Source organism: Crinia signifera, chromosome 7, assembly GCF_055691185.1.
Source record: "Crinia signifera chromosome 7, ASM5569118v1, whole genome shotgun sequence".
In the NCBI taxonomy this organism is placed as follows: Eukaryota; Metazoa; Chordata; class Amphibia; order Anura; family Myobatrachidae; genus Crinia; species Crinia signifera.
The window spans coordinates 190,991,397-191,005,803 of NC_139223.1; the positions used below are offsets into that span (position 1 = coordinate 190,991,397).

General features: G+C 43.0%; 1 protein-coding gene across 2 annotated transcripts in view; it reads left to right on the forward strand.

Moving 5' to 3' along the window:
• The window catches only part of LNPK (lunapark, ER junction formation factor), a 72,613-nt gene that overhangs the window by 50,306 nt on the left and 7,900 nt on the right, over nucleotides 1-14,407 (forward strand). For both annotated transcript variants that reach the window (XM_083154729.1, XM_083154730.1), the window contains exon 9: nucleotides 5,029-5,253. In XM_083154729.1, coding sequence (XP_083010855.1) covers nucleotides 5,029-5,253 — 225 coding nt within the window. The remainder of the gene's footprint in view (nucleotides 1-5,028; nucleotides 5,254-14,407) is intronic.

A 14,407-nucleotide genomic window follows, 5' to 3' on the forward strand; every position in this document is an offset into this window, starting at 1 on the left:
TGATAAAGTGCCTGGTATCCGCGTCCCTTCGCGGGGCTCACTGCACTCGCCACGCTTCGGGTTCACTTTTATAGGGGGGGGGGGGGGGGGGGCGTGGGGGTGCATTTCACATTGTAAGCACCCATTAGGGTGCTTAAAAGCACCCTTTATGGTGCTTATACGATCTTTCATCGCATAGGGGGCAAAAATCGCATCGCATGCCATGCAATGAAAACATTGCGCGATGCACATCGGGGGCGCCGCTATAATACACAAGTACCGATTTTTGTATATTTTAAAATAAGTGGGACAAATAAACAAGAGACTGAGGGGTAGATGTATGAAGCAGTGATAAGGGAGGAGAAGTGCCTGGTACTTTATCACTGGCCAATAAGCTCCTGACTGTTAAGTTATAGGCTGGGTTTAAAAAAGGACAGTTAGAAGCTGATTGGCCAGTGATAAAGTACCAGGCATTTTATAGCTTCTCCTCCCTTATCACAGCTGAGAAGTAAATGTGTGAAGCTTGGAGAAGTGGTATCTATCCCCATGAAAAACGCTATGTGCAAGGTGACAATGTCCCAGCCATTCAGCTCCTAACTGTCAAATTACATATTGGAGCTGATTGCTGATTGGCTGGTACAATATCACCTTGCATATAACATTCTTTATGGGGGGGGGGGGGGGGGGGGTAGATGCCACTTCTCCAAGCTTCATACATTTACTCCATTATAGCTAAATACCTAAATAGACCTGTAGTCTATTTGTAGTTTTGGTTTAGTCCTACAAACTAGGCTTGTTACATTTTTATATTTTTTTGGAGGTTTTTTTTGTGTGTTAATCCATTGGTTAGGAGTTCCTGTTTCTAGCAGAGAGAAGTGGCCCCGTGGCGAAATTGCCCATAGCTACCGATCAGATTTGACTTGGCATTTGTAAAGTGCATTCTATAAAATGATAGAAGCTGTGAGCACCTTTACTATTCATTTTCTCCACTTTTTTTCACTTCTTGATACATCATAATTTTTGTTTGTAATGCCCTTCACTAGGAAAAAGAAAGGTCATAAAAAGAAAAAAGTTCTACCACATGTAGAACGAAGTGTCAAGTTGTAGGTCTTCTGTAGGATTGAAATGTTTAAACGTTTGTAGAGATTCCCTCTCATTTACATAGCATGGCCTTGAAGCACTTGTTAACACTTGATATATGTACATACTTGACATTTAATTATGTTCTGCCTAGCCTGCATGTATAAATCTTCTCCACCACCTTATATATGCTTTCTTTTAAATGTTTGCTCTGTTGGTCATATATGCGTACTTCAGTGTTGGGTATTTGTTGACCTAGTTTATTTTAGTTTACTAACCTTGAAACCTGTATAGTTTTGCATTGCAGCTGGAAAATAGGAGGGAAACTTCATAACTGGTAGATAAATATAGAATAACCTTTTGTTTTCTCCACTGATGTGTGTGCTCTCAATTGGTCAATAGTCACAGCTGTAGATGTGCCCTAAAGCAGCTGCTTATTTGGGAGAGAAGCTGATTGGTACTTCATCGTTCTTCATGTCATCTGTCACTATATCTGTTTCCCTTCTGCACATGGATGAATCTTTCAGATATAGATATATATATTTTGGTGTTGTTTGCTTGCAATGTCCTGCACTCACACAACAGAGGGTAGCTTGAGGGGGGGCCCTCATAGAACTGTCCAAGTTACCAGCCCGGTCAGCTCCACATATAATGCTCAAAAGTGGCACTCACGCTACTTGTTTCAATGATGACATAAACTTGTGTTTGCATCAACGATTCGGTATTTTTCGGTATTTTTATTAATACAGTCTCCAAGATATTCTGAATATACTGAAACGTTTCATGCTATATATATTATATTATATTATATTATTGCCACAAGCAGGTTTGCTGCTACTGGCACAGATGAGGAGTGGCTTGGAGCGAGAGGAATTCCAGGCTAAACGGCCACTGACTAGGCGAAGGCTGTAGGCGATGTGCAAGAGAATAGGGATGAGGTAACAGGAGGGATGAAGACCCTGCTCATTGGAGCTTATAGAAGCAATCTGATGACACAAGGCAGGAGTAAGTGGATAGGGACCTGATTGCAGGAAGTAAGCGAGGTAGAGATGGCTGGTGAGTATAGTGAAGAACTTGCTGGCTTGGTTATGTGTTTGAAGAGTATGCTTTGAACTGGTGGGTATTCTGTACCTGAGCTATGCAAGGTTGGGGAGAGCCTGATAGAGCGTGTTTCAGTGAAGGGGGGACACAGCACGGGCAAAATCTTGGTTCCGCGCTTGCTATAAATTAACAAGGGTGGAGGAGAGGTGGGAGTCATTGACTGCCTGGAAGGGGAGGGGCCAGTATGAAGGGAGAGGAGATTAGAGAGCCTTGTACGGTATGTGAGGGTGAGAGCCATAGTTTTGGCAGAGGATAGCGGTGGATGTGGCCTGGGGAGTAAGTCAAGTCTAGCTGCGGTATTGAGAACAGGCTGGAGGGGAGTGCAATGGGGACATGGGAGGCCAGTGAAGAGACGGTAGTCTAGCTGAGAAATGATCAGAACAGATCATTTTCTTTTAGCATTCTGTAAGAGGAACGTCCTGATGATACAGCAATTTAAACATGCATGGTATGGGCATGAGAATATCCTTGCAAAGTACTAAGGAACAAATAGGATTGAAATTCCCAAAAGTAAAATAAATATATAAAACAACTTAAAAAAAGACCAACATGAAAATTCTACCATGATTAGAAAGCATAGTGATTTATTTTAATGGTCCTTGTAAGCATAAATTAAAAAACACAATTGTCATGTTTGCTTACATTTTACATATGAAAGCTACATGATCTATCATCCTACCACATTGTATGAAAGTGGAGATGGTTGAGTAGGAAGCTGTGATGATTTGGCCTGGAATGACTCTGGTGGGGATCCAATTACCTGTGATTACTGTGGGTGATTGGCTTGCCAGGGTCCAATTAGCGCTGTTAGGCTAGCGCTCATGGCAGGTGAAGGCAGTTCTCAAAAGCAGCCCGTCCAGAATGCAAAGTAAAATCCGAATCGGTTGAACCAAATTACAGTTCAGGTTTTAAGGGTATCCACGCTTGAGTCTTAACTGTTAAAGCAGATCGACTGAGGTGCAGTGTACCAGTTGCTTCCAAACACTGGGAAAACAGAAAAAAATGTCTGCTTAGACAAATTGATTTAACCAATGTATCCAAAGGACTATTGGTGCCCATTTTATGGCTAATGAGAACAAATGGTTGATTACCAGCTTACTCCAGCCAGAAAGATTGGACAATTTTATAATGCCTAGTCAGCATAACTGAGCGACACGGTTTTAAATAATCATAAAATGATCATAAAATAGTTAAAGAAAAACACCCAATTTATTTTGACCATTTCCTTTTTTTTTTTCTTAGCCTTTCCTTATTCCAAATAATTTGAATTGCCCATAAGTGGAAACTGGTGCAGTTTACATACATCATTTGATCTGCGTAGGTCTCTGTATTGAGGAACATTTCATTTAAGATTCATGCGAGTGATCTTCTCCAAATTGTTCCTTCTAAAAGGATGTACCCTTTATTGCTATGAGAATGTATATCATCAAGATGTCACCTTGCTGTTGTGGGGCTCAAGAACCATTTGATCAAAATTTACACCATGTATATTACATTTATCATTTGTGGTCCAATTTTATAAATGTATATATGTTTGCAGAGATTAACATCTATTTTGTTGTCTTGGGGAGCAATTCAATTAAACCTGTTAATTTAATGGGGTGTAAAACGGTGCTATCTTCAGACTTTACCACCCATCCTGTTCAATTAGAGCCCCTTACTTGCAGAGTAAATTTAGCGGTTTTCAGATTTTAATACACATTTTTTGGAATCCAAGCTCCTAGACAGCCGTTTTAAACCGGTTTGCTGAACCCCAAAAACAGGGATTTCTTTTTGGGTCTGCCGTTAACTGGAAAAATCACTTTTAACTACAGTCGTCTCGAATTGAATTGTCTCGGGGGCTTAATTAGCTTCATAATTACTGTGGCTAATTGAATCCCCCCCCCAGAGCTATAATTGTGTACCTGCGTCTTGGACTGTACAAGATATCTATTAATATGCTGGCACAGCAATGTCCATATTTTGGCAGGTTGCCTTCCCAAAACCTATGTAGTATAATGGTACAGCCGGCACTCATGGTTCAGGAAAAGAATTACAGCAGACTAGGGGCCTTATTCGAGTTCACTCTTTCAGACAAAATCCTTCTTAGATGGACAAAACCATGTGCACTGCAGGGGGGCAGATGTAACTTGTGCAGATCTAATTAGATTTGGGTGGGGTTTTACTTCAAAGTGAGATCTATATTGCAGTGTTAAAATAAAGCAGCCAGTATTTACCCTGCAAAGATTCACCAAAAAATCACCAAATCTATTTCTATCTGCACATGTTACATCTGCCCCCCTGCAGTGCACATGGTTTTGTCCATCTAAGAAGGATTTTGTCAGAAAGAACTCGAATAAGGCCCATTGTTCTCTGGCGATAGTCTATTTCCTTTTCCCAGACCTTGGACAGCCAGCCAATCAGCTCCTACCTTCTATGTCACAGACGGTGTTTGGAAAATGTCATGTAGGAGCTGATTGGTTATCTCTCTCCATTGTATCACTTTTGAAGCTTAGTGCATCTGGTCTCTTGAATGCTTGTTGATCTAGTAAGTATGTATTAGTGTGTAATATATAATTTTTAAAAAAATTGTATTTATATAATATAATTAGGACAGTTTGATGCACAGGTTTGAATGGCTTGATGTAAATTGTAGTGCCGTATGTTAGTTATCTGGCCAACATGTTCCCTGCTTTCCTTTTGTTCTGTCATGCCACTATTTGGCATCTCTCCTTTTCATGTAGCTTATGTAAACTCCCCACCCCTCACCCCCCCCACCTCATTCTTGCGTGACCATGTTTTTATAATGTTACACGAGCTCTGTGACTTGCTTTCAGCAGTGCGTAATGAATCATTAAATTTCTTATGTACTGTACACCCTTCCCTCAGATCTGCGCCAGAGGACGGCAGCTCAAAGAAATATAAGTGTGTCTACCCCAGTAAACTCCAGCCAGGGATCTCCGCAAGTTCCAGGGCTCTTGGCAGCGACTCCAGGTCTTCAAAGGGACACTTCAGCTCCTGGCGGACCCCCAGAGCGGATTGTTCAGCAAGGATTACAGGCAGGCCTCATACAGAGACGCCCCGGATCGCCTGCCACTCTGATATCTGGAATGGGTAAACAGAGCACTTACTGTTATTTACAGTTTATATAGTTTTCTCTGGTTACCAATAAACCAGGTAATATTCAGACACCATGGAAATGGCATTTCATTTGGAAATAGGAGCACAGTTATCTGATTAAGCAGGAGTTCCATATTCAATTAGCCATAACTCTTTACAGCTGGCACCTTGTGATACTGAAGCCTATTGCTATAGCTCGTTTAACTGTTATGGCTTCTTTGTTTAAACGGCAATAAAACTCTGCCGTTTTCTGTAGTCAACGATATATAACATACCTTTTTACAGCCCTGGGTTTAGGAAAGCTTCAGATTTATATGGATCCGTTATAAAGCCAAACACGTCTAGAATATATGTTCTTACTTTACAAATACCTGCAGGATTTTTTAACACTTATTTTTGTGTGTGCAGTTTATTAGAAATTTTTAATTAAGCCATCCTAATTGGACTGTTAAAACTGATGAGTTCTCTCTCTCCGTTTGGGTTGCAAAATGTGGACAATAGTATTAACTTTAAAAAAAACTTTCAGCTGTAGAAAGCTGGAATGGTTCCTTAATTTGGAAAGTTGATGATGATCTTCTCATCAAAGTTTATTTTAAATAAGATCGCTCTAGGAAACCACCAAGTGTTTGTGTCCTGTAATGAGAGATTCCCCATAAATGATTTATATATATATTTATCAATATTTGAGAGAGCAATCGGCTTCTAGCGGCCGTGTTACAGGCTGTATTTGAAAAATTACATTTTAGCAGCTGATTGGTTTGTACTTTTTCCAGTTTAACTTTCTGCAAGCTTTGACAAATATGTCCCATAGTATAGTTTGTTTTTTAGTATTATTATTATTTTTTTTTACCATTTGAGTGTAAATTATGGCTGGCCACAAATGTCGACATTTAGAGGTCTTATGCTGTGTACACACGGTCCGATTTCCTTTCCGATGTTGACGATATAGTCAACATCGGATCGGCATCGGATGCAGATCGCAAGGGTTTTAACCCTTGCGATCCCGATCCCAATGCGCGTTCACGTATCGGAAGCCAGAAAATCTTGGCTGCCTTGTCTATATAGTGCAGATCTGCACTATATAGTCAAGATAGGATGCAAATCGGATGTGCCTTAAGATCCTATCCACGATCTGATCAGATCATGGATAGGATCTTAAGGCACATGTAACGTGTGTACACACCATTAGGCTTTTTTTGTTGAGCATTAGTTGGACACTGTTTAACATCTAGGTTAGTAGCAAGGGTTTACATTTTATTTTATTTTTTGTAGCGGTTATCAAGTGATGATGATTTTTCGGTACTTGTTTCATAGAAGGGCGCCCACGAATTTGATCTTAGGCATCGCAAGGAAAAAAATTGCGTCGGTCGCATTGCATGCGGCCAAAAAATCGCATGTGATGCGACCGACGCGATTACCGCGATTTTACATAGGGAACAATGTTAAATGGCTCAATTGACCCGATTTCACATAGGGAACAATGTTAAATGGCCCACAGACCCCAAATACCCACCCTGAAGTGTGAAATGGCCCCCCCAATTGTTAACGCCACCCCACGATCAATGTCAACCCGAAGCGTGGCGAGCGCAGCGGTACGCGTCCTCCGACCTTTTCATACCCCCACTATCCACGTTGGCGTGGAGTTGAGAATAGAAAGTGTGGCGAGCCACCGAGCCCAAAGCGTGGCGAGGGGATGCGGAACACGCTCCCGAAGCGTGGCGAGCGGACACGGATTACTTAACATGTATTCTGCGTCCGCTCGCTGCGCTAGCCACGCTTCGGGCTCGTATTCCGCGTCCCCTCGCGGGGCTTGCCACGCTTCGGGCTCGGTGGCTCGCTGCGCTCGCCACACTTTCTATTCTCAACTCTACGCCGACAGCGGGGGTATGAAAAGGTCGGAGGACGCGTACCGCTGCGCTCGCCACGCTTCGGGTTGACGTTGATCGTGGGGTGGCGTTAACAATTGGGGGGGCCATTTCACACTTCAGGGTGGGTATTTGGGGTCTGTGGGCCATTTAACATTGTTCCCTATGTAAAATCGGTAATCGCGTCAGTCGCATCGCATGCGATTTTTTTTGGCCGCATGCGATGCGACCGACGCGATTTACATTTTACCATGCATTTCTATGTAAAATCGCGGCCATCGCATCGGTCGCATCGCATGCCATTACAATGGCATGCGATGTACATGCGATGCCTGCGATGGGTGCCCTTCTAGGAAACAAGTACCGATTTTTCTTTTGTTTCAGATGGTTTTGGTCATCTATTTTTTATTTTTCTTACATTTTTTTTCAAATCATGGTTTCTGTTTTGATAAAGGACCATCTTTCTTCATAATGTCCCGTCCTTGCTTTCCACTGGAACATTAGTTTGTAGGGATGCCAATCCTGGGGCATTTTTTCAATCCCAGGAATCGGTATTCCAAAATGCTCAATCCTGGGATTGGCATCCCTAAAAGAAAAATGCCCTCCTCCCCCACATTAATTTTACATGGGGGGAGCGGGGCAGGAAGAGGCAGTCGGGTGTTACATGGGTGTTTGAGGTCCTTGTATGCCAACAGGAACGGTCGTCGGGAGGCGGACGGTTTCAGCGGCGGCGGTGTGGCCTGCACAGCGTGACCCATGACAAAGTCACGGTGTGCAGAGCCACACGCCGTGGTTGGGAACAGCCGGGCAGCGTTACTCCAATACCGGGATTGAAATCCTGGACATTTTGGCACCAAATCCCGGGATCCCGCCGATACCGGGATTGGCCACCCTACAAACCTAACCTGACTTATTTCCGTAAGAATTTGTAATGTGATACATTTAGTGGCACTTCCTGCTCTATATTCTGGGCAGCAATGAATATTCATTAGCTCTGGTACCAGCCCATTCACTGGCAGTAGCATGCTGACTGCAAGTGGGAAACCGCCTGTGTTATGAAACGGACGGCATCTAGTACACTGGCTCTGGCCTTGTGAGCTCAATTTAACGGTCGCGTGCAACGACTAATAATAATAATAATACATTTAAAAAAAGTAATTTATGACTATGGGACTGACCGTTTTTATAGGCAATATTTGTTTTTCACCAATGTGTCCTCACATTTATGCCATTAGTGCGATTTTTTTTTTTTATTGCGTGTTAAAACAGCATTGAATGGCTCCCAGGGAGTTGCCTTGGGAGTTTTAACTCCTTCACTGGCACTCCCAAGAATTTTCTGGGTTATGCTAAAGTTCCCAGTTTGGCAAACCCATAAAAATTCTCGGGATTGTCACTGTCTGTATCTTAGTGCCGGGCAGCGCCGCTGAGCGCTGAATCAGCTTCAGCTGCTGCCTGGCTCCGGCTGCCCGGCCCAACCTCCTTCCCCCTGGCTGTGTTTGCTGTGGCTTGCTAACGTCACGCCGGGCAGGGCCGGGCAACCGCTGATGTAGTGCTCAGCTACGATGCCTGGTCCCGTAAGAGACAGTGGTGTTTTTTTTTGTTTTTTTTTAAGGAAGCACTTCCAAAACCCCACCACTGAAGGGGTTAAGGGAAACCTGATGCGATAAATCGGATGAAGCTGCGATGTGCACTGATGGCTGCGATTCCAATTTATCTTGTTTGCAGAAGGTTTAATCTCTGGATCCAATGTTGAACCCATGCGATTTGGCTGCTTTTCACCATGATTTCTTGGTCTCATCCATAGGAATCGTCTGAAATCGCCCAAAATTGCATAAGTGTATGGTCACCTTAAGGGAGGACAGAAACTGCCTGTGGAGCGGAAGGGGATTTTTTTTAAACTGGTGTACTGGTCCACCTTATTGTTGCAAACGTGCTTAGGAGGGTATTCAATCTGGTTTTCGACTGTTGGAATCCCAGTCAGTTATCGTTCCGCTCAACAGTCGGAATTCAATGTTCTGACTGTCGGAAAGTGGGGGTGTCAGGGCAAATGACCATAGAATGTCGAAAATCGTCAAAGAATTCAACAGTCTTAGGGGGGTATTCAATGTCAGGGGTACGGCTGTCGAGCAAGCTCGACAGCCGTGCCCCTGTCCCGTTCTCGCTTTGCTCGACGTGAGCTCGGCGGTCGGGATTCAATGTCCCGGCCCCTGAGCGGCGAGATGAATGCGTGGCCTTGAGTTGAGGACGGAAACAGACTAGCTCCGGCAGGGAACTCGCCTATTTCCGGCTTTTCTCGGCAGAACGAGCCGACGGCTTATGATGTCGGGCTCGTTCTGCGGAGAACCTCTGTTCAATGCTGTCAGAAGACAGCATTGAATAGGGCCCCGCAGCCATCTCCCCCGTCGGGAGATGGCTGCGGGAGGTCGACACACATTGCATACCCCCCTAAGTCCATTTCCAACAAAACAGACTTGTGTTTAAAGTCTGATCTGTTTTGTCAGAATCCGCCTTCAATGCTGTTAGAAACGGCAGCAATGAATAGGCTGCTGTGATTTCCCCATATCCCCTGAAACAATATCCAGATCATACTTTTATTGTACATCAATGCATCTACTCAGATCTAAATAGTGTCTATCAAAACATGTGTGCAGTTTTTGTATATGTGTGTGTATATAGATGGATTTAGATTTTATTTTCTTGAAAGTAAGGAAGGGGAGAATCTATTCTCATGTCAGTTATTCCCCATGTGGGAAGCAGTATGCTGTTAAATCTGTTGTGGAATATGCATTTTCATTTGCAGGATGTACATGACAGCCATTGGATTAATATTAGAGAAGTGGCTCTAGCTGCTTGCACAGTCGTCAGGTCCTAGCTGGAGCAGGGAGAGAAGAATGAAAGAGCCGGCTTGTTGGGCTATTGTGTGCAGGGTCTCTTGCTGTGTGTAGGGCATATGGCAAGCTTGTCTATTTCCAGCCCGAGTAGCAGATGCCTCATTTTGGCCGACCTGTACATGTTCCTCAAACTGATATGATCAGTATTTTACAGTGTTTCCCACAGTCACTTGTACATTAAAAGTATTGGATTGTAATATACTGTTAAATTGCAGCGAATAAATAATTTACAAAGGTTACACTGCTATACTAAATGCATCTAAATCATTACGTTATTCCATCTGCTTCCTATACTCTGCCTCGTCACTAATGCACACGCTGCAGACAGGTAAATGGATTTGATTATCTTTATTAAACAGTTCTATTCATATTTCACATCATTGTGGCGGGAGGGGAAAAAAATCAATTGTATAATTCCTTGCTACTGCGCTCCCATATGTTGGGAAAATGAATAACCAGCAGGTAGTTGAGTGTACGCCAAGCCTACAGAAATGACCAGTCGTCCTACAATGATTGCTCTGATGTTCATATTAATTACTGTTGTCGGTAACAGCATGAATAGCAAGATGCATGGCTGGAGAGGCGCGTTAATCCAAATTAGACCATTTTAAGATTGTTTTTTTTGTTTAGAGAACTTTTCTCGTTTCTTCTCCAGCACTTCATGGAATTTCTCTTTAAACACTGAAACTGAACTTTGGCGTATTGCTGGGTTTAGATGTAAATGTTCTCATTAGTGATGTTATGGCTTTAGTAAAGTATACAAATACTTAGTTCATAGCTTGAATTAATTCGAGGAAATTTAATATCGCTTGTAGCTGCCAGTATGACTATGAACTTTTCGATAGTGGGTTGTTGTTTTTTTTTTGTGGTCCATTTGATGACCTTATACATGTGGATATTTTACATTTGTCTTGGTCACATGATTTTTTTCTTTATAATTTTACATTCTATCACTAGCCGTTATGTATGCAAAACATGTTTTTCTTTAATTATTATTTCCAGAATGTCAACTAAAAGCCCCTTTTTACCATAAAACAAAACCGTTATTTCTTGAGATTCCACCTTAATTCGTAATAAAAATCTGCACTTTTTTAAGGTGCATGAAATGCATTTGTGTGTGACATTGGATCAACAAGACATAACCATTTTAAAAAATTGTTTGGGATATCTGTGCACATTTTTGGATTTATGGGGCCTACACGTAGTGATTTAAGGGGTATTTTCTTGGCGAGCTCACTAAATCGATAGTGATCACCAGACGATGACCACTAAAGGGAGGTGTGCAGTGCTCTTTGGTAATATGAAGTGCATAGGACGAGTTCTAATCCTTTCACCTGTCTCCATGTGACAGTGGTTTCTTATTTAAGCCACATACAATCCATATGGTTTTAAATAATGTTTTCACAGTGCCTTTTTTAGTATACAGATAGAGCCATCCTCGTCTAGCCCTTTAATAGGATTTAGTGAGCCATCGCTATCGGACGTAACCCTATTCTATCCCCTACTGTATTGTTCTATGTATTGTATTGCAGCTGAGAACAATAGGCCTTGGTGAGCCATGGCTATCCAGCGAAGGCTAGCTGAAGAAGGCTCCATCTGTATATACCATATATCAGGGCTTGACAATTTCTAGGAGCCAGGACAATAGTTTAGGAGCCAGACAAGTTTAAGGGTGCCCATATATGGTGCGATGTGCACCATACATTTTTATTTAAAATCGCATCACATTAAACGCATGCAATGTGCTACAACATCATGCGGTTTACTAGATGCAATACTTTTTGTACCATGCACTGTTCAGAGAGCGCATTCCCTCGCTCTGTACAAAACGTACCATGTAAGGGCACTATATCACCTACTAAAAAAATTAGGGGAAAAACGGGGGTTGCCCACCACTGCCCACACTGTGTGTGTGTGTGTGTGTGTGTGTGTGTGTGTGTGTGTGTGTATATATGTGTGTGTGTGTGTGTGTGTGTATATATATATATATATATATATATATATATATATATATATATATATATATATATATATATATATATATATATATATATATATATATATATATATATATATATATATATAATATTTCTAGCCATATATGTGTACCCTAACCTTCCCCCAACTGGTGCCTTAAACAAACCTGGCTGAAGTAATTGAAATTAAATTAATTCTATTGGACCAATGGTGCTTTGCCAGATGCAGCCCTGGTCCAGGCTCCCTGTACTGTAGTTGCCCAGGCTGTGTGTTTAATCACGCCGCTGATAGTCTGCTGAGTGAGGGGTGCTGGGTGGAGTGTGCTGGCCACAGCGCTGCTGTGTCCCGACGAGGTGGACAGTGTGGTGTCGGCGGCTGCAGTGAGGAAGAGGTGCGGTTGCTGGCTTCTTTTCCTCAGTTGTTAGGAGAGGTGGAGGTCGGGGCAACACTGCTCAGCTCTGGGTGAGCAGGCAAAGCTGCTTGCGCTGCTCACCTCTTTTAGAGGGGGGTTTGGGCAACGCTGCCCGCCGCTGCTCACCTCTGGGGGAGAGGGCAAAGCTGCCTGCCGTTGCTCAGCTCTGGGGGAGAGGGGAACGCTGCCCGCCGCTGCTCAGCTCTGTTAGAAGGGGGAGGGGGGGGGGGTCGGGCAATGCTGCCGCTGCTCAGCTCTGTTTGGAGGGGGTTTAGGGAGGTCAGGCAACACTGGCCCACGACCAGATTCTGCTTCATCCCTGGTGGCAAAAAATCTGGTCGCCAGGAAGCAGAATCTGCCATATATAAATGTGGAAATGTTGCTCCTAAGCTTTCCAGAAAGGCTTGCAAATGCTGGAAACCATTTTTATTTGGAAAGTTTTTTTTGTTTTTTTTCCATAAAAGATGGCGTTCAGTCCATCTGTATTTTTTCGACAGTACATTTGGGTTAACATTTTGTGAAAGTACATTCAGGGGTAGATTCAATATGTAGTATGCCACACTGTGGTGCCATGGGTTTCTCCAATACATAGTATGCTACACCGTAGTGCATCCAAATTGTGTCCTTTGGGCATCATATAAATTAAATAGTACAAGGAGGCAGGCATACTATCTTCTGACTGGGCTGGGATCTTGGACACCAGTATAATGACCTGGATGGGCTTATTGAGTCTTCATAGGTGGACAAGTACATTACTTATTTGTAGTTGGGCAGCTGCAGGAGCACTTGGTGGACTATGTGGAGCTCATCCTGGTAATAGTCTTATCAAGGAGTCCTGGGAGCTTGTCTCATGCAGCAGCCTGGACTCTGTCACTGATGGCTAGTGTACATCTGCGCTCTGTTGGAAGAGCACATGTGCCGTGAGAAGCCAAAGGTTCTTCCTGACAAACCAGCCTACACTGTCCATCAGGTGTGCCAGGGACCCCAGAGGTAGCCTCAATTGCAATGGCAGAATGCAGATCGGAGGCAGCTGGGGACTTCAAGATTGTGCGGAGGGCCTGTCCAACACTCTTGCAGCGCTGTAGCCATCTTGCAGGCCCATTCAGAAAACTCTTCACTAATTGCACAATGGGCGAGGGTTTTCATTTGCATGACTACTGCTAGAGGCAATTGTCATGCAATGTGGAGTGGATGGAAAGGAGTTTTGTTTATAAACCAAACCTTACATTTATCGCTGAAAGGCTGGGGTCTCAGCAAGTCTGGTCGCCAGGTGTAAAATCCTAGTCGCTATGGCAGCCTGTCGCCCAGAATTTCTCAAGCGCTGGTCTATGACGTTATAGTAGTTTGTTTTCTAAAATGTTGAACGTATATCCATTGCTGCTTTTGAGGATGTATTAATTGCTAAAGAAAAATATTTATTGTGAGTGTTCCGTCCAGTATACTAAATACACCTTAACGTTTGTCATAATATCTGTCAAATGCAGCACCAACATTAAATGCAGAGGAAAAAAAAGCACCCCACTGTCAAACAGAGCAGTTTTTTTGTCGGTCTCAGACCACAGCTGCGCACATGTTGGCTGGCGTTGTTTGTTCGGTAGAAATCAGAATGTGGTTTATTGAATGGGTCAAACCACTTGGAGGTTGCTTCTGCTTCCTACCAGTAAGTATGAGGCCCCTAGTGGACATCTGTAGCGTTTACTAAATGTGAAACAAACTAAGTAACAGAATGAAAATGACAGGGCCACTGTTTTTGCAAACTTAATGTAGGAAGATGATCAAAGCTAAATTCTATTAACAACCTAAGTAAAATTAAGGTTTACCTCCATTTAATTTACTTATTCTATTAAGATGAACATTGGATTCTGCTGAGATTTTTGGGCGATATTCAAATGCCTTCCTTTGTAGCACTGATTATGCCAATTAGGTCAGGTTGAGGTGTACGTAGCGGCAAAACCTGACCAGACTAATGGGCATGTTATAAAAAGTCCCGTTTGCACCCCCAA